Genomic DNA, 22,568 nt, shown 5'->3' with positions numbered 1-22,568 from the left:
CAGCAGACACGTTTCTGTCTAAAAATTGAAAGTTATCCAGGTCCCGTTCCCTATTTGAACGACAGCGTAGAATTTCTGCTGCTAATGAAATAGAAACGGTTCCAGGCACCAGTAGATACGCTGTCAGCCATGTCCATGACAAAATCAGGATTTGTGCTCTTTATAACATTTGAGAGAGATCTAATTGAGATAACACGGGGAAGGCACGTCTATGGGTACAGTTGGAAAAAAGCTTGGTTGCTCATTTTGGCAGTAGTGTTCAACTCAAAAGACGTATCACCAACAAGCAGTTGGAAGATACTATATTGATTAATACTGGAAGGTCTTTGCTTTGACGACAATGAAACACTGCAGGGGTGATCATCAGCAAACTCCAAGGAATAAGTAATGTCTGGGATAAGTGGGTTCAGCCATTACCTTACCAATGCTCAAATTTACCTTTTTATAGATATGAAGGATGATAAAGGACTGTTATGTGTTCTTTCCAGTTGCTTGATGATGATGAAGCTCTGTTTAAAAATAAGATCTGTTGATCTTGTTTGAAATTGTGTTACGGTTTCCTGGGGTCAAATCGACCATGAACATAATATTTACTTACTTGGTTACTTTCCCTGATAATAGAAAAAGTTTTTCTCTTCAAATGGAGACAGAAAACATTACTTGGAAAGAACATAAACCCTCTAACCCTTCCAAATTTAGCAATTGGTGAAGTTTTGCATATCTTTCAAGTAGAGGAGTATTTTCATTTAGCTAAATATCCATTATAGTGTGAACAGGGCTTAAATGAATGACTTGAATTCCAAAGCAATATTCAAGCAGAATTCAGTAACTAACTGTATTAATTTCTTAAACCATCAATCTAGGTATCAATATGTTAGATATGAGCCATGTACGTAATTTATTTCTTAAACCATTTTAAGAATCTGTCTTACATCATATCAGTTTCAGAAAGTCTCACACAGCCTGGTCTGCATTTTAAGTCAAGTCCCTCACAGTTCTACTTGAGCAACCAGGATTGAAGGGCATCGCTCAGGGTCGACTCGGGAGTTTTATTCATCAGACAAGGCTCAGGGCAACTTCAGCTATGAAATGTAGTGCCCTTCACTTGTGGTGAATCTGCACCCTTCAGCATATCCTTCACGGCTGGAAAACATTTTTAAGCACTTGCATGTGTCTTATTTTATTAATCAAAGTTTTTCTCAAATAGATACGAGGGTATTATACAAACTGAAAGATGCAACATCAGGGAGCAGCTTAACTTGACCATGTGGCATTTTTTGAATGAGCTCTAAAATTGTGATGCTCCCCCACTTTGTCTTAATCATGTGAGGTGACATGCTGACACTGAATCATGACAGCGGGTCTGTTTGTGGGATGACATGACACTTAATTGTTTATCACACCCGGGAGATTTCTCTCTGGAAGAAATAACGGGCTCTGTTGTGTGAGCATATGATGGATCCGGGTCCTTTTTTTTTTCATTTTCTGATTGAGATGCATAGAAGAGCCTGTTTGTTTTTTCAACTCAATGTCGATTGGTGTGCGCAACATTTTACATCAAGGATTGTTTAAATTCAGGCAGTTTAAAACTCATATTGGTAACGGTTAAACTAGTGATAAATTAAGCTAAGTGTCGGGATTGAAGGGAAAGATTAATGACCTGCCACCTTCTACTACATTGTTTTATAACAAAGAAACACATAAAGATGTAGCTAATCAAAGATTTTATAACATTAAACTTTTTATATTGTATGAGGCTGATGGATCAGGGACTGAAGCCTTGTTTGATGTGCTGGCAGCTTTCTGCCTGAGTGGTTGTGAGTGTCAAACAGGCTTATTTATAGCAGCAGCACTCCGGCCTCTCTGTCCACCCACCCAGCCAGCTCTAATAACAAACACTCCATTAATCTTAACTTAATATTCTCTCATGTCTCTCTTGTCATGTTCATTTCAGTCTTTGTGTCGTCTAGTATTAGTACGTGACACCACCCTCCTTCACCTTTCACACGGGGATAATTGTTCTCGCTGAAAATGCTGTATTCCTCCGGGCTGCTTTGTCTCTGTGTCGGGATTGGGGGTTTATAATGTTCAGCGTTACAGTATCCCTGCTCGTGCTCTGTCTGCCTCGAGTTGATGTATCTGCTCTCCAAGCCTGTTGTCAGAAACGCGTACTTGATCACGCACAATAGAGTCTAATCAGGCAGCCATAAATCTGGCTAGCACGGATCTGTTCCCTTTATCAAGAGGACAGAGAATGTTTTTTTACACTCACACAATCCAGCATGCCTGTTTGTAATTACAAATACAACTCCACACTAACTTTATACAAAGTATTACATAAGCAGTTTGTGTAGATGTGACTGTTGATATATAATTGGATAGCAACTAATCTAACTCAACTAATTTCTTCTCTTTTCCCCAAACACAAACCCACACACACTCACACATGCACCCAGGCTTAAAACTTTAAAGTGAATAATGATTCCTTAATTTACATGTGTTGATTGAGAAAGTTATAGGCAGCACCTACTGCTTTTTGTCGAACTTAATCATTATATCAGATTGTTGATGTTTGTATCTTGATGTCACTTTAAGAATCGTTACACCCCTATTACATCTGAAGGCCATGAGCACATCCAAGTCAAAGTTATGATTTGTGCGCTACAATCAAGTAAGTTTATTGTACATTGTCCAGACATCACAAGCGGAAGTATCTACGTAATGTATAAACATTGTATCAGATGTTGATGTAATTTTCCCTTATTTATTTAACATGATCAAACATCAGAAGCTGGATGGTGCTTTTTAAACCCCTGTCCTTTGAGGTTGTCCTGTGCTGTCAGGAACATCTGGTGTGTGTTTGCGTGTGTTTGTATGCATTACATGTAGCCATGATTAACTATGTATGATCCATTGACGGCCGTAGCCTTCATGCTTTATTCACAGCGAAGAGAGGGAGAAAGAAGGGAAGTGTGTGCTGTTTGGGAAATTGGGCAACTGAATATTTTGAAAGTGTTTGGCGTAATAGGATTTGTTTCGTTTTTTCTCAGTAGTCTCGTCTTTCTCTGTGAAGATCTGTTGCTTTCTTGATGTTTTGCCTTCGGTAGCTCGTCTGAGCCTCCATCTCTGCCTCGCCTGACTTCAGTGGGCTGGTAACTGTGTGATTTAGCTCGGCAACTGCTAAAGGTTCCTGTATTCAGTCCATTTTATCTGTTAATCTTTCCCTGACACGATAATGATCTCCATTGTGTGATAAAGTTTGTTTTCTCCTTTATTTTATCTTACTGTGACCTAGAGGAATGAATCTGTAGCAATAAGTCATGGCCTTGGACCCTCATACATTCTGAGAATATCGGGCGTCTGTTCCTTCTTGACTGGACTGCAAAGTGTCTCAGACACCTTTGTTGTTATACTGAGAGAGCAAAACAGACTGCTGCTTCAGATAGTAGTACTTGTAATTAATTGAAACACACATCACGGAAATTGCAGCAAACAGCCTTGGTCTTAAAATTTTTTTATACTCAAAATGTTTTTTATCTTATACTGCCAATACCATCTTAATATCCTCAACTCCCAACTACCAACAGTAATAACTAATTCATTCAGCTTTCTGAATGGAAAGAAATTAATAAAGATGGAGTCGATCTTAGAAATAAAAAAAAGTTTTTCCTAAAGTTGACTTTCTTAACCATCTTCATGCTGATATACATAATTGGTCATATTATAATCATATGTTGTTCCAACAGAGTTTTATTCATTATATTTTAGGTTATGTGTCCAAATAAAACATGTTATTACTTGTCACTGCAATTTATGTTTTGCCTTTTTAAACATAGCATGCTTTCAATAAATTGAGTTTAGATATTCATGCAAAACCAAGACAGGGGACAAAAATTGAAAATGCCAAATCCTAAGCAATTCTGAAGGAATTGTAGATATAGTCATCTAATTTGTATACTCTTTTATTTATGAAAAGATACATTATTGTTAAATATTTGGCTTTCAATTCAACTTCACTTTCTCACTTTGTGTGTATCCCTGGCCCTACTCTCCTGTGTGTCACTGTAGTGCGGAGGCGGTGACGTTGAACGACTGCCTTCAGCTGTCCTACCTGCCCTCCAAGAGGAACCACATGCTGCTGCTCTATCCCAGAGAGATTCTCATCTTGGACCTGGAGCTCAGCCAGACGGTGGGCGTGGTGTCCATCGAGCGCTCCGGGGTGCCCTTCATTCAGGTGAGGTGTTGTTTATGTGTTTGGGGAAATCAGTAAAAGACTTGGTGGAAATTGCAAACCTATAGAAATACACTGACATCTCAGTTGGTCTAAAGTGAGATAAATGAGGGGATTCGGCAAAAATCTTTTTCTGTAATGGATAATTCTTCAAGGAAGTCAATTCCCGCTGCCCTAGATTACAAAGTTCTCTGCCTTTCATCCTCCCTCTCAGTCATCATCATCATCAAGCTCTGACAACTGTAACTGCACAGTCCTTAGCTACAGCCTCACAAATCCTCACCAGCCTTTGTATTATCTGACTTCTGCGCCCTCTTTTATTCACATTCAGCTGCACTCGTGACCTTTTAGGTGCCAATTCCCTCCGGAGGATTTGTCCCAGGTCCAGAGCCTGTAACCGAACAGAAACAGCCTCTTAATGTCACTCTGTTGATTGTGCTATCACTCTGGGTCTGTGAAAGGCTACTGTAGGGCTTGTCATTACACTGAGTGGTTGTTGAACTCTAAGCTAATATTCCTTTCTGATGGTATAACCTTGACATTCATGCCTGCATGCACTTGTATTGGTCAGTTTACTGTTCCCTTGTTTCACACAAACATTTTCTCTTTGTGTGAAACCTGTTTCATATTCTGACTGCATAAATCGAACTTTCCTTGGGTTGTCAGTGATGTGGTTTTAACAAAGATAGCCACGGTTAAATAGTACAAAGGAAGAGAACAAGTCTCTGTAGTCACGGAGTAAGTCCTAAAGCCACAGAGCCGGAGTAAAAGGAGTATTACTCAGCCTCCCGGGCTCTGTCCCACCAACTCCCTCTCTAAGTATTATGAAGTGCTTGTCACACAGCCAATTTGCATGACTGATGACACAGGTTTCAAATACTTAAATCCAGACTGCAGTGTAGAAGCTCGATGGGAAGACAGAGGAATATAGACACACACACAAACACACATTTGGACTATACACTGACAGCCAGTTTGTTGCTATACTACTTGTAATCGATGACTCAAATTAAGTTGTGACTCTGTGTTAATGCAACAAATTGTTTTAATTATTTGAATTGCATTGTTTAAAATTGTATCTAGTAATTTGTTCACGTGCACTAAAAAACAATACAAGTTAAATACAAATATTGTTGGGTAACATGTGGCTCAGTGGTGACAAAGTGAGAATGACAAAAATGACAAATCGAGGAAAGATGAGAAACTTAAAAAATTATGTATGGAGAATAATATTTGACTTTTAAAACGTATTGATCAGCTTGAAGTTTGTTGTTACAGATTGAAAAAGGAAACAGGATCACAGCCATGCAAACTCACTGTCCCCACCATCGCATGTCTAATGAAGTCGATTAGTACATCTTAACTTTCATCTCAGAATATTTGCCCTCTACTCGTTGAATTTTGACATTCTACCAGGTAAATTCAGGTGAATAACCACATGTGCGCTCAGTTGTCAACATGACTGATATTGTTTTTCTATTCTGTCTGAAGCAATCGATTACTGAAGATTAATGTGCATCTATTTTAAAGAATTGATTGAAAAGTCACTTTTCAAGCAGAATCATGGTTTAAAAATCTGTGGATGGTGTGTATGGGCATAATATGCAATTCACCATGAGTAATAATTAGGACTGTCAATCCTCTATAATTCAGTTTGAATGTCATTCCTTATATTTAATATCCAAATTATATTCAGATTTACAACAATACTACACCATTGTGGCACTGTTTATATTTGTAGAATATGTCACAAGGACATAAACATAAACACAGTTGAAGGGCATCTTTTTTTCTGTTGCGTTGTTTCCGGTCTCTCTCCTGTTCTTGGAATGAGTATAAATAAAACCATTTTGTTGAGCTACACACGTGTGAGAAGTGCAGCAGATCAGTCTGCACTGTAATTTGCTGCAAAGCCCCAGTGCGACCCATGCATTACATATTTATATACCGTCTTGGGGGGGACGAGTCTGAGCTGCAGAGGCAACTCAAAAATACACATTTGAACTGGAATCATAGCATTTGAATAGTAATGATTTTTTTAATTTTCAAATTATGCTAGACTCCTGAGATTAATTCTAACAGCCCTCACACTCATATTGTCATAAGTGCATTTTCCATTTTAATGAATAATGGGGGGGGGGGGGATAGCAGCTTCTTCAGCCTGAAACTAGCAAAGACACTTTACACTTTGCGTTTGCTGCTGCTTTGTGCTCAGTGTAAGAGGAGACCTTTCAAAAAGACAGTTTGTAAACCTGATTATGAAAACACACATCATTAGCTGTTCCCCTGACTCTCCCTGTGGTTAGGTTATTCCTTGTGCTCAGCGGGACGCCCTCTATTGTCTCCATGAGAACGGTTGTATCACCCTTCGAGTGTGTCGCTCCACCACCACTACAGAGGAAGCAGCAGGTATGAAAAGTCTTCCCAGAGACTAACGCACACTCCCACGCACACGCACACACACACACGCACACAAGCTAGTGGCACTGTTCTCACTCACAAACCACTGTCACTCTATTCAGCCAAACTGTTCTGCAGCCAGAGCCTGTAGCCTTTCTCCATGCTCCAGTGGACATGTTGCCTTTTTCGGTCTCATTTATCTTTGGCTTAGTGCTATAGGCTGATGGGACCATTGTGTCGCCGAATCTCTCTCACTCCCGCACTCCCTGCTATCTACTCATCTTTATTTTTTCCTGCCATGTCCTATTTTGAGACTCTCATGCACTAATTTATTTTCTTACGTCCTCTCTTCATCTCTTCCTTCATTAAACCCTTTTTTCTATCTCTTGTCTCTTATTCTCTAACACTGAATAATCATCTTCACTGGGTTCTCAATCCTTCCATCCTTCCTCTTCCTTTCGCTTCACTCTACCCATTGTCCTCCTGCCAATTTTCTCTTTTTTTTTCTTATGTTGACCCCCTCCATTCATCTCCTCGCCTATTTGCTCTGATTTCATCTCATTCTTTTTTTATCTCCCACCATTCCTCTTTTCCACTCTCCCTCACTGTCACTTTGTCCCTTGTCCAACTTTTCTTCCACATTTATCTCCTCAATGTTCCTCTGAATCTCTCTCCGTCTTTCTTTCTTTCCCCCAGACCCAGAACAGAGTGTCCAGGAGCTCATGTACGACCTTCGCTCTCAGTGCGATGCAATCCGAGTCACCAAGACAGTCCGGCCATATCGCATGGTTATCTGCCCTGTCAACGAAAACAACGCTGGGCTCATGGTCAGCGACGGCAGAGTCATGCTGTGGGAGCTCAAAGCTCACACTGGCAAGGCTGCAGCCAATCCTAAGTACGCACACACAAACACACGCACACACACACCCACATAAGAATGCAATTATTTCTGTCATGTTACATTACAGTTTTGCAGGAAGAAGCTGAAATTGCAGGAACAAGTAATGTTCAAGAGTCACAACTTTAAAGGTGACTTAAACTGACTTAAAACTACATAATCCTCTGACCTACATTTACTCTTCTTAGTGACTGGTGTAGCAAGGGGGTTCAGAGAGTTTATAACATTGATGAGCCCTGCTTTCCTTTGAACACTCCCTCGATGCTCAAGGAGACGGTTTTCTATTTGTCTCTTAAGTTCCTGCTCCCTGTGTGAGGTTGAGAGAGGTTAGTCTGCCTGTGAGCAGTCTAATTTTGGCAAACACGACAAAACCTCTTCAGTGAATTATAAAGGGTTGTCACACTCTTCCTTTTGTCACTCTCTGATGAATCATCTTATTATACTCTTATAGAATATAGAATCTCAGACATGTAGGTTCTCTCTTTCTGGCCTTTTCAGATGATGGCTGATGCCTTTCACACTGCGATAAATTGATATTGATTCAAGCATTCTGGTCTACAGTCTTCCTATTGGAAAGATAACAAATCTGAAAAAGGTCCAGGTTAAATATGCCGACGTGAATTATAATTCCCTCAGTGACATGGTGTTTGTCACAGAGTGCTGAGCTTGCACAGATGAATTAGGATGATTTATTTATGGGGAAACCCTTCACTCTGCTGTACCTATTCAATTTTAGGTCAAGCCACCAGTGTATCAAGTGCCATCAACAGTCATGGAAAAGTTCTTTCTAGGAATAACATCCGTTCTTTACTGAGCAGCAGCTAATCAATATAAGGCATCAGTACAGACTTACCCTCTATGAAATGTGCTCTGTCACTTTGGGTCAGTTATTTATTAAGAAGCAGATAACATCCATCATTTGCACAAACAACATTCATTTATCATCCATTCACTTGGTTTCAATAATGCATGTGCGCCTTGCTTTCATTTGAGAGAAAATGTTTTTGATTCATATTCTCTCTCCCTCTGTCTGTCAGTTCGGGTCTGTCGCCGCTCTACTCCCCCGTGTCATTCTGTGGAGCTGCGCTGAGTCCAAACCAAAAAAGGATTCAGGATCTCTCTCTTAACAGCATGATCGGTACGACTCTACACATCAGTATCAACACCAGACATGTGATGTCGACAACACATATTTCACACTTATCACTTCTTGTTGAAGCAGGGGCTTTTTTTCCTCTCCATAGAAAGATTGCTTTTCTAAATTGAAAAGATTAAGAGATACATACAGTGTAAACTATAAGAATTTCGACAGCTGCACATTATGCATCCTTAGGCTCTGTTTCAGCACTTTAACTTGACGTATACTCATTTAGATTACTTTAAAGAGCTGAGTATATACTTTTACTTTGATATATAAACTTCATAATAGAATCAACTGTAATGGAGATAGAGCCCCTGTAACAAACAGTTCCAAGTGTGCAAGGGTTTTGAAGCAATAATGTTTTTTTTAGATCATACATTAAACAACTCACACATGGCTCAGATTGACTGAGAACTGAGAGTTGCCATTTAAATTGAGGTTGAAGTCTCTGTCAATATGAAGATTAAAGATGTGACCACTGCAATTTAATAAGATGATGTAGTAAATAGGTTTTAAAACATAAATAAGACATGTCAAATGTAATTGGGTTATTTAAATCAATAGTTAGGTATTTTCTAAACAAGCAGAGGGAAATACAGGACAAAGCAGTAAAACTAGATAATTACAAATGAGAATAGAACAGGAAGGACAAGTGTTTTGTATGAGCAGAAAATAATTTCTGTGATGAAGATAAACTTATTTATGACGATGGAGGAATCAATGCGCACTTGTTGTCAAACATCACGAGAAGAATTCATGGCCACAACCTCAGATAATTCACCACAAGATGCAACCTCTTTTTAAACCTCAGAAACAGAAACACAACAAGCTAAAGGCCGGGAGTGCCCACAACGAGCTGAAGAGCTGAAAGTGGTGCAGTGAGAGAATTATCATATTAACTACATTAATCAATTTTATTTATATAGCTTCAAATCAGACAAACAGACAAACTATCAGGGCACTTCTCACATAGAGTAGGTCTTGACCATATTAATATTAACAAAGATCAAACACTGCTCACCATGAGCAAGTGTCGTGACGACAAATTAGAAATATTATGAATTTTGTTATGCTTCATGTGCTTCATCTTTGAAGTTTGCTGAACACTTACAGTTTGACCACATATGTTTGCAGAGCTATATTTACCACACAGTTCTTTCCCCACTGATATTAACCTGCCCCAATTAACACTGAGACACTGAATCACTTAAATGTAGTTTTTTAGTTATTTCCAGCTGAATGTCCCTAAGTCAGAACCTGATGAACAGTATGTGTGACACCGCCCACTGTTACTCTGTGGAATTGTGTGTACTTAATATACTGTATATGTGTGAAAGTGTGTTCATCAGGCCTTATTGTATCTTTTATTGTTCCTCTGTGAGCTGTTTGCGAGGGCCTCTCCCTCACTCTTAGCTTTAATGAGTGACTACTGGTTTCTCCTCTGCTGCACGGCACAAGCCAGAATGATTCCCCAGGCTGAACGGCTCGGAGGAGTCCCACGGGTGCTTTTGCCGTGCATCCTTTTCACTTTTATCTCTTTACCTTCTCATCCTTTTGCTTATATTGTGATTTTCTCTCTAACACATGCTGGTCATAACTCCTTACAAACTCTCTTTCCTCCCCGTTGATTTAGAACAGACCTGCCTATCAAAAGATGAATGTAGGCATACAATAGTAATGAAATTCAGAATTTATTTTATTTCTTATTTTTATTCTTTTATATTATTCAGTTGTATTCAACGAAAGTCAAACTGCATGTGAGTGGAAGGCCTTGGGGATGTGGAGCACTAGTATCTATGCTGGCATAAGAGAGGAGGATTTTGCCATCTCTCCCTTTATACACACACACATGCAGGCACGCACACATACATTCACGCACCCACACACGCACACAAGCACACACGCATTACATGCACATACAGGGAAATTGAAGCCAGCCATTGCCTAAAGCAAAGGCTCTGTCTGACATTTGCTGACTAAATCTCTTGTTATGAGGCAATGTCACTGACCTGCAGGATGCTAATATTTTATGAAAAGCTATCTCTTGTTATGATGTGATGCTGATTAGCTGACCATAAGAAAAGGATAAGGCAGACAGATTATTGCCACATACAAGAACTACCCGGCAAATGTGTTTGATTTGCCTTCATTTTGTATTCTCATTTGTTACACCTTTTAATCTATTGTTTCTCTGGTTCCGGTTTTTATTGATGTGTTGCCTTGTTTGGAATTATGTCCTCATCTCATTTTAATTATAACTTCAAGCTCTTATGATGCTCAGTTAGACGCAGAATGTATTCCAATGTGAAGCAGGCTGTTATGGTGTATGAATTAAAATCGAAATGGATTTTTCCACCAGTGCCAGTAAATACATTAAGGTTGTTGCACCCTCAGATGATGTCCATTAGATCTCAAGCAAATATGCAAAAGAAGATGAATATCCATTAAATGTAGTCATTAACAGCCTAATTGTGAAGGACATGGTAATCCAAAACCAAGCTTCAGTAAAAAAGTGTATAGGTTCAAGTATTTAAAATATTTAAGGATTCAAGGCTTATGTTTACATTGAAAATAAAAATATTAACAAAAAAATAATGTGAAGTTGTTTGACTGCACAATGAGAATCAGCCTGCAGGGGCTGTGTGATTATGGGCTATACAAATACAATTTGATTGATTGATTGATTGAAATGGGAATGGGTGTAAACGTGTACTGTAGAGCGTTTGGGACATTCATCAAGACTAGAGAAGCTCTAGAAAAACAGACCATTTTCTTAACTGGATGACACATAGAGAATCTTCTCTGGCGTAATTGTCTCAACTCAGCACTCCCTTCTTGAGATCATCAAAGATGGTAATCTTGTTAATAAGCCACAATTTAAAGAAATACCTATTCTAATCTCCTGGCTCCCGGCTGCAGTCAGAAATAATGTGAGTGTTTAAATTTCAGCCAGAACAGAAGAGCTCTGGATTAGACTGCTGAGTTGAAAGTTTTAGTTGTGAGAGTGCTAATGAGCTCTGTTACAAAATATTTATCTAGAATTTACAATAAAGGGAAATGAGCAATAACTGCACACTTTTCTCTGTGTGCTAAAAAGATTAGATTCTGGCTTCAATCTGTATCAGGGTATGAATGACAATGGATGTGGAGGAGTAGCACCTGCATGAAATGAGTACACCATGCTGGTCTCATGTATATGCAGCCTCATCTTGAGTTTGTAGCAGGAGCAAGAATGATGCCGTTTAATAGTTTGCTGTTGGTCCTTTAGCTGTAGTTGGTTAGTTTGTGTCTATTTGTCTAGGGTTATTAAATAAACATGCATTGAACAGTAGTGAAACCAACTCAGAGCATCAATCATGTGATGTAAATGGTAATATTAATTTATTGCAAATTGTATGAGCTTGGTTGAATGGCCCTCACTCTTTTCCCTCAAATTTGATTGTCTTGTAATTTTCTTTTAACAGTGCTATAAATTCTGTATATACTGTGTAGAATAAATTCTAGTTTTTCCATTAATCAAAGTCTATTGTGATAATGTCAACCTCAAACTGTCCACTGCTTTGGTTCTATCTGTAGGCCAGACCTTGATTGCTGGTGAGATTCTTCCTCCATCATCCAACCAGACGGAGGTCCAGTTAAAGTTCCTGCTGACCGGCCTGCTGTCTGGTCTGCCGCTGCCACCGTTTTCCATTCGCATGTGCCCACCACTCACCACCAAAAACATCAACCACTACCAGCCCCTGCTGGCTGTAGGTAAGTAATAACGCACCTCTGACACATACACTCACAGCACTCTAGAATTCAAAGAGGAGCAATGCACTATGACTGGCAGGGGGGTTGCAAATTCTTTGGTTGATTAGATAATTTTTTTATTTTTTTAATAATTTTGTTTTTATTTTGGACCATTTTTCCCCCCACAAATTGAAATGTCTATAAATACACATTAACATGCATCCAACATATTGTGAGGCTGATTTGACCCTCTGCCTGACAACATCCATCCGTCCAAGATTACATAAGTTGTTTGCTACCCACCAGGGTCCGACATCTCACTAATGTGGGAGTATGTGTGCCATCCACAGATGGCTTGAGGATTCACTGTCTCTTCTACATGTATGTTTAAAATAAAAACATGAATCTGTGAATTACTTTAATAGCTCAGTGTTGTATTCAAGATCTATGTTTATAAATGGCAGTGGCATGGCCAGCCTGTACCTTGGACATGTTTAAACATGAACATATGAACCTGTGTAATATTTGAATAGCTTAGTATTGAATGCACAATAACAGGGTAGCTATGTTAATACATGGCACTAGGCCCAGTTTAATATAATTCACAATTTTATACAATAAATATATAGTAGGGGGTCCCCGCTCCATCTTTCCACCAGTTTGGGGGTCCTTGGCCTGAAAAACGTTGAAGACCCCTGCACTACACATTTAAATGATGGCTAATAATACTCTATGAAGGACAATTAAAGCAGACAATCAGCTTGGAGTTACAAAGTGTTTTCAAACTTGCTGATATTTTACTAAACCCACTTGACGTTTCGAATGAACTTCCTTGAGTTTATAAATTAAAATGAATCCGACTTTGTGCTTGCAGCAAATAACGCAAAAGACATAGAATTAATCTGAAATATCAGCCTCGGTTATTATCTCCCCCGAGACAGCTGCAAGGCAAGAGAGACAGAGAAGCAGAGAAATTTTGATATATTTGTTTTTGATCAGCATAGCAATTTTCATGAAAAGCTGTTCCCTTGTCTTCACCACAGTAATGATGCATACAATTACACAGTCTGTATTTAAATGGGAAACTAAGAGCATAATTTCCTATAAATCGGTCTCTGTTTTTGTTTCTGTCTTTCCGTCTGCTGCTCAGTGTATGTATGCACACACACTCCTGCCTGTGCACCTAAATTAATTTTAGGCACAGGCATACTGCTGTTCTCTCCCTATCGTCGCAAATCTTCAGTTGAGTTGTCAAGCTGAAAAATGGGCTACGCTCAGTCCCCTGATGAAGACCACGTAAATTAATCATACCTCAAAGATATATTGCCTCGTTTAGATCCACACACAAGCAGATGAATAATGACACCTTCAACCTACTCATCTTACAACCATTTTCACTGGTGTCTTTGTATTTCTGACATTTCATTACATGAGCAACATGTCCACAGTGGTGAACACCAAGACCTGTTAAATTCACTGCACATTATTACCTAATAAATACAATAGTTCTAAAAGGCTTTGAGGATCAACCCAATTAGTATGCAAAACACCACATTGTGGTTTGAAGATGCATATTTTTATTTGCTTTAACCAGGGTGCGATAGATCCTGTGGATTTTTAGCAACCTAACCCAGCAACCAAACTGCAAGTCCATCCCTCATCAGCTATGCTGCTCATACTTCGAGGGTCGCAGTGGGGGGTGGAACCAATCCCAGTTTACATTGGGTTAGAGGCGGGGTACACCTTTTGAAGGGTTGCCAGCATATCACAGGGCTGACATATATTCACACATACATGCAATTTAGAATATAGAAATTGACCTAACCTGCATGTCTTTGTACTGTGGGAGGAAGTCAGAGAACATGAAGAGAACCCACAAAGATACAGGGAGGACATGCAAACTCCACACAGTAAAGCACCAGCAGGCCGTTTAAACCAATAACCTTCTTTCTGCGATAGAGCTAACCACTGCACTACAGTGTAAGAAAAAATAATTTAAAGAGATAAGTTTACAGTCAAGAAATAAACCTGGATTTAAACCCTTGTCACCTGGGTAAACGATCTGGGTTTGACCCAACCATCCATCACTACTTCATTCATATGTGCTTGTTGTTGTTCTCTATACTACTTCCCCGTCCTGCCTGAAGCCTTTCAGCAAGAAAGCTTTCAATACATTGGTTTAAACAGTGCACTACTTTCAGCAAGAAAGCTTTCAATACATTGGTTTAAACAGTGCACTAATTACAAAGCTTCATTCTTGCCCCATTAGCTCTATTCTTAGGATGTTCTCGGCAGCAGACGCCGCTCTTTCAAAAGCAGCAAATCCAGAAAGCCTGTTCAGTCAGGGACCTGTCTTGTTTCTAATAAGCATGTGACTCTGAGCGATTACAGTAGGACCACCTCCTACTGCAGATGGTGTGGGGTTGACTTGGCATAGCTGGTTCCCAGTGGCCCTCAGAATCTAAAAGTAGAACACGACATCCCCACGGTCGTCTCTAGCAGCATTATTGAAATGTGCCTTTTGTTGCACTTGCTGAATGCTGGCCACTAAGTGTGAAAGACTGGATAATCACAGAGGAGATTTTGATGAAAGAGGCGATCTTTACTGAAAAGTGAAAGGTATGTTCTGGCAATTCAAAAGGTGAAGTTTGTTTAATAAAAATAGCAGCTTGAGGCAAACATATTTCATTTATAGTCAAGTTCTTATTGTAGTTTTGTAAGGAATAATACCTGTGCTATTACAACAGTAGAGTCACAATTACTTAAGAAACTGTCATATTTGGAGTTTTGAAATCTGGTACTTTGCCTCCTGTCATGCTTTATAAATTGGAATACATTCCTGGGTTAGAATTGCCAGCCTCACCGCCACTATAATGATGTCTAGGCTGGTTCTGTGACAAGTGCTCTGGCAAGAGATGGCATCTGTCACCTCTCCTATATACCAAGACCCAGAAGATAGACCTAATCACTAAATCCCTGTATGAGGCCTTGAAAGCTGGAGCTCAGTTTCTCTTTTGGCTTCTGAATTACTCTACATTGGGGTTTCTACCGTTCGGAATCTGTATAAGTTTTCTTTATGTAGACTGAAACAATCTGCTGTAGATCGAAACTTAGTTAAATAGAGACTATTGAGTGTCAGCGATGTGACACCAGTCAGAAGAACAACCGAGGGAAACCAAGTTTGTACACCTTCCACTTGGTGCAAATAAAGGCAAGAGATGAGCTCACTCTAAAGGTGTGAAAGCACTGGGGGCTGAAATTGCTATCCACAGTTTCATACAGGGAGAAAGAGGGTAGGAATCCCAGTGTGTTTCTATTTTCTCTATTTCTGCTTTCTACTTTTCCCTTCTGTCAGTCTTTCTTGCACCTTGCCTCCGACAGGGAGGTTACAGAAACAGTGCTACCTGTCTATCTACCCAGAAGCAATGCTGTATGGTGTCCTGTCGAAAAACCTGTAATCTGTATGAGACGTGGCAGCTCCATTACAGATAGTTACAACACCTAGAGCCTTCCTCTCAGTGACCTGTGCACAAACACAAACAATCCAACATTCTTTTCCAATCATTGGATGGCAGCATGACTAATTTATTTATGTGTGCTTTGCCCAACAGCTATTCTTTGCTGCATTGTTTGGATTTGATGGGAATGAAACAGCACTATGAGTAGAATAAAGTATCAACTCAGCTGAAACGTACATTTCAATTGCAAAATGTGGGAAATAAACATCTACGCACTGACATACAGGCAGCTACTGAAGCATGCACTTCAAAAAGCAAAACAATTATCGGATGGACTGATTCACATTCTCAGTTCCACTGGTCTGTCATTGGGAATATCATTTACATTTGTCCACAAAATAATCCATATAAACTCAAAGCCTTTAGTTTAAGTTACAAATTTACTTCTGCCCCCACACACGTACTTGTAGAGTTGGGTTCAACTGAGTATAGTCTAGCTAACAGCTGCAGTTGGGTGTTTAAACAATTTAGTCTGGGGATTGGTATAAAATCTAATTTGAATACAACATTTCGATTTCTATCATTTCGAGAAGGTTTTCTACTCGGTGTCAAGCTTATTCATGAACCTAATGTTTTTGCTAACGTCTATTGCTGGCATTAGCTTTTCTTAATGCGGTACTTCAGGGTCTGTACATGACCCTGAAGCCAGCAGCCGGTAAGCTCAGCAGCGGAAACTGTGCTAGGTCAATTAGTAGTTCCCCCTTATAAAATGACAAAGTAGATGTGTTTACACTTCAGTTTTGGTATGGATTTTAAACAAAGAGTATTTAGAGAGCTTTATAGTTGTGCAGCTCACCAGCTAACCAGCTAAACTACTTTGTTTTGGAAATATTTTCCTCACCTAAAGCAGGAAGATTTATCTTATATTTGTCTTCTAAAAACATAAAGTCAAATACTGAGCAGCATTCAGCATAATATGAAAATGTCTTATGTTATATAATAGCCTGTGTAATGAACAGCTGACCTGAATTATAATGGAATTTTGGCGAATAATGATGCTATTTTCTGTCATATTTCAGTTATCTTTTGCAGAATCACAATGACATCTTCTTAAAAATAGTCTCTTCTCCACTTCCAAGGAACAGGCTGCGTCTTTTGATCACCTTCAAACAGACGTTATGAAACAAATCAGGGAAATAAATATCTACTGTATGTATATCACAGACAACTCACTTTTTGTCTGCCCAACTTCCGGCTGAAACTTCCTACAGTCTCACTGCATGTCATCCATCAGCTACTCAGGGAGCAGGAGCACACACACACACACACACACACACACACACACACACACACACACACACACACACACACACAACACACACACACAAAGTATGCAACCATGCCCATGTGGCAGTGCCTATGGGCCCTGCCTATCACTACCTCCAGATGTTGTGTCAGCATGTGGTTGTCATGATGTCGCACGGTGCAGACTGAGCAGTTCTTTGCAGAGGGACTGGTACATCAGCCCAGTTCCATCACATTCAGGATAATCATAGATCTGAATGTCCTGCTGCACCTGCTGGTGATCATTACAGAAATACATAGAGATCCTCTAAACGTAGTTAAACACTTTCTCAACATCATGAAAATTGGTTTTATTTGCCTTCACATCTGCTACAGAGTTTTGTGCACCATGCTCCTGAGTTGAGTTTTAATGACTGCATCTCCCTTTCTTAAGTTACAACCAAAGCTGTTTTGTGCTATTTTAAGCTGCTTGTTTTTCCGATTAATGTAAATCTTGACAATTGTATTATATAAAAGCATAAGAAAATATTTTCTAATCGGAAATGTCCTTATACTAAATAGGATTAGTTTTCTATGGTTCCGTGCTGAAAGTGTAAATATGGGCTTCTTTTGCATATTCTTCAAACATGGGCTCTTATATAGTCTAGTAGAGGAACAAAAATGTGACATCACAAATCCCCAGAAGATGCAAAATCCTTAACTTTTTTATTTGAATACATCAAACGAGCTCCTTAGTATGAGTTTCAGTCTGGATTTAAACCAGGCCTTTGCTAAAAAACCTCAGCTTTCCCTGCGAATGTTAAAACGTTTACATCAATTAATAGTTGGAAACAATGTCCACATGAGAGCTATTCATAAATAATCTCAAAGTATATTATAAACAATTTGTCAACATTGTCAAACCTTTTGATCCGTGTCAATGGACACATGCAGTATTAAATCGGGTGGGGTTAGAGTTGGAGGTAGAGCTTCTGTGTTACTTCCCAGCAGTGGATGAACAGTGTCCTAAGGCTGTGAGTTGGATGAGTCACAGATTGATGGAGTGCCTCTATCCCCACCTTCTGTATTGCAGAGAACACATGCGGTTGTTACACTGACGCGTCGTCTGTCTGGAGGCGAGACCACTGGAGGCGAGATGCTGCTAGGATAACAACATGTATTTTCTTTGTAACTTCTCTGTCATATTCTTAATTCTCTGCTCTCTATCTCTCTATCCCTCTTCGTCTCAGGCACCAGTAACGGTTCTGTACTGGTCTATAACCTGACCAGTGGTCTTCTCCACAAAGAACTCAGTGTCCACTCCTGTGAAGTCAGGTAAGATTTTTGTTTCTGTGCAGAACTTTTACATCGTCCGAACGTGGTTATCTTACCAGTGAAGCGTGTTCAGTCGTGGTGCTTTTAAGGACCAATATTTGTTACAGGACATTGTAGCATTTTGGATGAGTGTGGCAAGTCACTCAGCTCAAGGCGGATCTCTTTTTTTTCAGGCTCATTAAAGTTTGTAGAGGCAATTGGCACTCACATAAGTAGAGTGCCACCATGACAACTGTTGTGTTAACGAAAAGTAATTCCCTGGCTTGCTTTACAAAGGTTTTACCTGCATATCTTAGAGTACTTCAGCTGAGTGCAGTACTTTTGACTTGAATAATTATACAAGAGCTACAACAATACAAGAATACAAGTACTTTAAACAGATATAGAGATGGTGGTTAAATATATGGCCTACGGTATATTATCTACACGTATAATGCTTTTATATGCAAATTAAATCAGAAAGACTGAAAATGTATTTGTTGACAAGTGAAAGTCTTGTGACGCTCTCAGAAAAACCCTGTGTGATCACACCAAAGCATATTTAAAGAAAAGAAAAAAAACTACGTGTTTCATACATTTATACCAACAACTTACTGAAAGGTAAGTTTGTTTCCTGAAGTGTGGGTGAACACAACTGAGATGCACTTGAAAAATGGGACCGGCTTTTCAAACTGCAAATCAATTTATCTCCACAACCCAATAAATTGTATTACAGGGCCCATAATGCACTGTGTGTATATGTGTGTGTCGACCTTTGTGTCAGTGTGTTTGAGAGATTGTGTTTGGAGTGGAGGTTGTTTTAGATTTGTGATGCCCAATTTTATATACAGTATCAACACAAACTGCTGATGTTACGTTTTGGGTACAGCCAGTGTGGTGTTGTATTTGCCCAGTAAACTCTACACATGCTATCCATTTTAGTCATTTTGTTTATCCTGTTTGGGCTGTAGGGAGCTGAAGACAATTCCAGCAACAATGGGGAAAAAACATACCATCTCTGCCATTTCGCAATTAATTTGGAATGAATCTCAGTAGGAACATCGCCCTTCACTGATTTTCACACAAGGAATACAACACGCTCTCTCATTGTTTTTACCAAACCCAATTTTGACAGCATCCACGTTTCTCACAGTATAGACCTGCTAGACTTGTCAACCTCAGGTGTTGAAAACTTTAATGCCGTGCTCTCGTATTACGCATGCTGGCTCGATGGAAAACCCCAGCGGACCACAGTCATTTTATTAGTTACACTTGTGTTTTTCATGCTATGACAAGTACAAATATTGCCTGAGAGGAGAGTTTTATTTATAACACTGTGAAATGCACGCTGAATATTACTTTAATTGTCATTTGTCACATACAACAAATTTCTTGACTTTTTTATACATTGAAAATTGGGCAGAGTGTTGAGGCTTCTCCTGTAATGATCTCTTAACCTCCGAACACTACACCATTCTCTCAAGTGGCTAATTAATGAACCTGTCAATCACACATCACAGGGGCCATTCAGGGACAAGCAATCTTCATTATAAGACAGACTCCTCCTTCTCCTCAATACCAAGCATTTGAAAAGGGAAAATGAAAAACTAACAACATCAGTAATATTGAACAGTTGTTGATGACATTTCTTGGAATCGATGATGAGACCTCCAACAAAATTAGGAGCTTTTTAGTTTGGAACTCTGCCTGATACAGATCGAAGCTATTTATAAAGATAAAATGTTGAGATTCTGCTCAATACTGCATATTAATGGGTCATGAATACTTCTGTGCCAGTCCTGCAAAAACACTCTATTCTTATGCCTATTCATTTTTAAGTATTTTTTCTCTTGATGTGGGCTGGCAATAGGGACTGTGACTGAATGAACAATAACTCCATTCTCTATGATCAAAAGAAGAGTTGTTACCACTGGGCTAGTGGAGAAATCCAGCCGGGACAAAACAATTCACTAGCTGCATCAATGTTCATGCTGAGAAAAGTTATTAAAAAGTTGTCACTTAATTTGATTGTTTTTTTTTAATCCTGAATAACTCAATTATTCCAGATTAATGTGGTTTTCAGTACTTTTATGATTGTGGTTGCATATTTACTCATAACAAGCTGGCCGAAGCAATAAAAACAAGTCAAGTTGCAGAGTTCTAGCTTTTGAAGTTTGGTTACAACTAGTACATTGCCCGTTCTAAACCTGCCTGTTTGGAATGGACTGTTAGCGTGGCCTAATTATCTGGAGCTGGTTCAGAACTATAAATGTTTTAATTGGTGAGTCCCTTTCTAATAGTTCTACAATATACTGTCAACTTTTTATTGCCTTTGTAATGAACATTGTGTGAAGAGCTTTTTATAGCAGTCTAGGGAAGTTATAAATCTGCAATGAAGATTTTATAGTCATTGATTTTCATAAAATGAAACTGAATATGCTTTATTACTTTTCACGTGGGAATTATGTACAAGTTTGAAAGATTTCAGAAGTCTGTTGAGTTCTCGACACAATGTTCAAACCGAAGCTCACAACTTTTCAATCTAAAAAGCTCTGTAATTCAGATGGATACAACGCAAGTGATTCTATGAATGTTGTTGCTGGAGATCAGCATCCTCGATGTTCAACCCTCGACAGCTGTCCACACCGACCACATGGGACTGTTTGCCTGTTTATGCTCAGTTTATCAATATTACATTCCGAATTCAACACTGCACTTCCTTGGGCCCTTAGCGATACACATGCCAACTGTGATTCTAAGAAGATGAATAGTTCATGAGATATGCGAGACAAAGATGTCCTGGTGAAGACCAAACCTAGAAAGTAGTTACGTATTTTACCTAAATCTGGCTTTGTTTCAGGGAGGTTTTGTTTGATATTAAACTCTTATGTCCTGCTGTGTTTCTGCTCTATGAACTGGTTTATCATGGTGCGAGTGGCGAACCACGCTGAAAGGAGATGAAGTCGGAATGCTGAGCCCCAAAATGCAACAGCCCAGCATCAACAATGAGCAGGGCTGCGCGTGATTAAGATGATGCAGATTAAGATGCATTTATTAGTCTCAAACGCAAGCAGAGACATGCAAAGGCACACTCATGCAGGTAGGGAAATTTAATCTCTGCTTTTGACCCATCTGGTGCAGGACTCACAGAGCAGTGAGCGACCATGTACGGATTTTTGGACAGATCAATCCAGGTTCGTCTTTTGTTGTCTCCCCGTGGAGTCGAACCAGAGACCTTCTCTGCCCATAGTCCAAGTTTCTGCCACTAGATTAGTTAGTATTCTCCCTAATGTGGAGTAGAACTACTTCACCAGGATTAATCAAGCTCGAGATTGAATCATTAATGCCGTGAAGAGATTGATCGGGAGCAAACGCGATTTGTTTGAGCAGAGCCATGCTTTCTTTAATGAGGGCAGTTGGTATCCATGGATGAACTTACTTTAATGAGCTATGGAACACAAGCACAATTTACTTGAAATGTCTGTAGCTGTGTATGTGTCCATTATAAGGGAATGACTAGGCAGCGAATCTCTCTCAGGATTTGAACTACAGTCGTGATGCTGAACTGCTTCTCAGATGCTTCTCATCTGCTTGTCATCTCTCACTGAATGCTCTTGTATCCTGTGGCACACATGTGGCGTATAGTATTTTGCACATGCAAGCATTTACCCATTGTTTATTTGCTAGGTGTTGCACTCTGCTCTGGTAGATTTTAACCACTAATGTCTTCTAATATCAGGAGAGCACGGAAAGGACACAAAAATGGAAAATAAATGAATAACATGACAAACCCACTCAGACATTCATATCAAAGCGGTGCCATCAGCTCAGGGCCGTCTCTGTAGAGCGCCGCTGTTATGTCCGCTGCTGTGATGCTCAGCATCAAGTTCAAAGCTGTGTGTTTTGTGCGTTGGGAAGAGCAGAGGTGCTTATGGAAATGAGTCCAGCAGCCCTCGCCCGATCACAGTCATGCCAAAGGAGGCCTGGCTACTTAGCATTTCATTTACATTTAGTGGGGAAATTGACTAATTAATCATGTGGCTATTTACCATCTCATTAGTGTTGGTGTGTGTGTGTGTGTGTGTGTGTGTGTGTGCTCCCTGAGCTGTG

The 22,568-nt window shown here is 39.5% G+C and overlaps 1 protein-coding gene across 1 annotated transcript in view; it reads left to right on the top strand.

The window, feature by feature from the left end:
- wdr11 (WD repeat domain 11) overlaps positions 1-22,568 on the top strand; it is a 53,240-nt gene that overhangs the window by 4,733 nt on the left and 25,939 nt on the right. The window contains exons 6-11 of the mRNA XM_062401057.1: positions 4,069-4,234; positions 6,538-6,640; positions 7,328-7,526; positions 8,567-8,667; positions 12,247-12,423; positions 18,395-18,479. Coding sequence (XP_062257041.1) covers positions 4,069-4,234; positions 6,538-6,640; positions 7,328-7,526; positions 8,567-8,667; positions 12,247-12,423; positions 18,395-18,479 — 831 coding nt within the window. The remainder of the gene's footprint in view (positions 1-4,068; positions 4,235-6,537; positions 6,641-7,327; positions 7,527-8,566; positions 8,668-12,246; positions 12,424-18,394; positions 18,480-22,568) is intronic.

The sequence above is a fragment of the Platichthys flesus genome, chromosome 12, assembly GCF_949316205.1.
Source record: "Platichthys flesus chromosome 12, fPlaFle2.1, whole genome shotgun sequence".
Taxonomy (NCBI): Eukaryota; Metazoa; Chordata; class Actinopteri; order Pleuronectiformes; family Pleuronectidae; genus Platichthys; species Platichthys flesus.
Note: the sequence above shows the minus strand (reverse complement) of the source record. Positions and strands in the feature narration are given on the sequence as shown.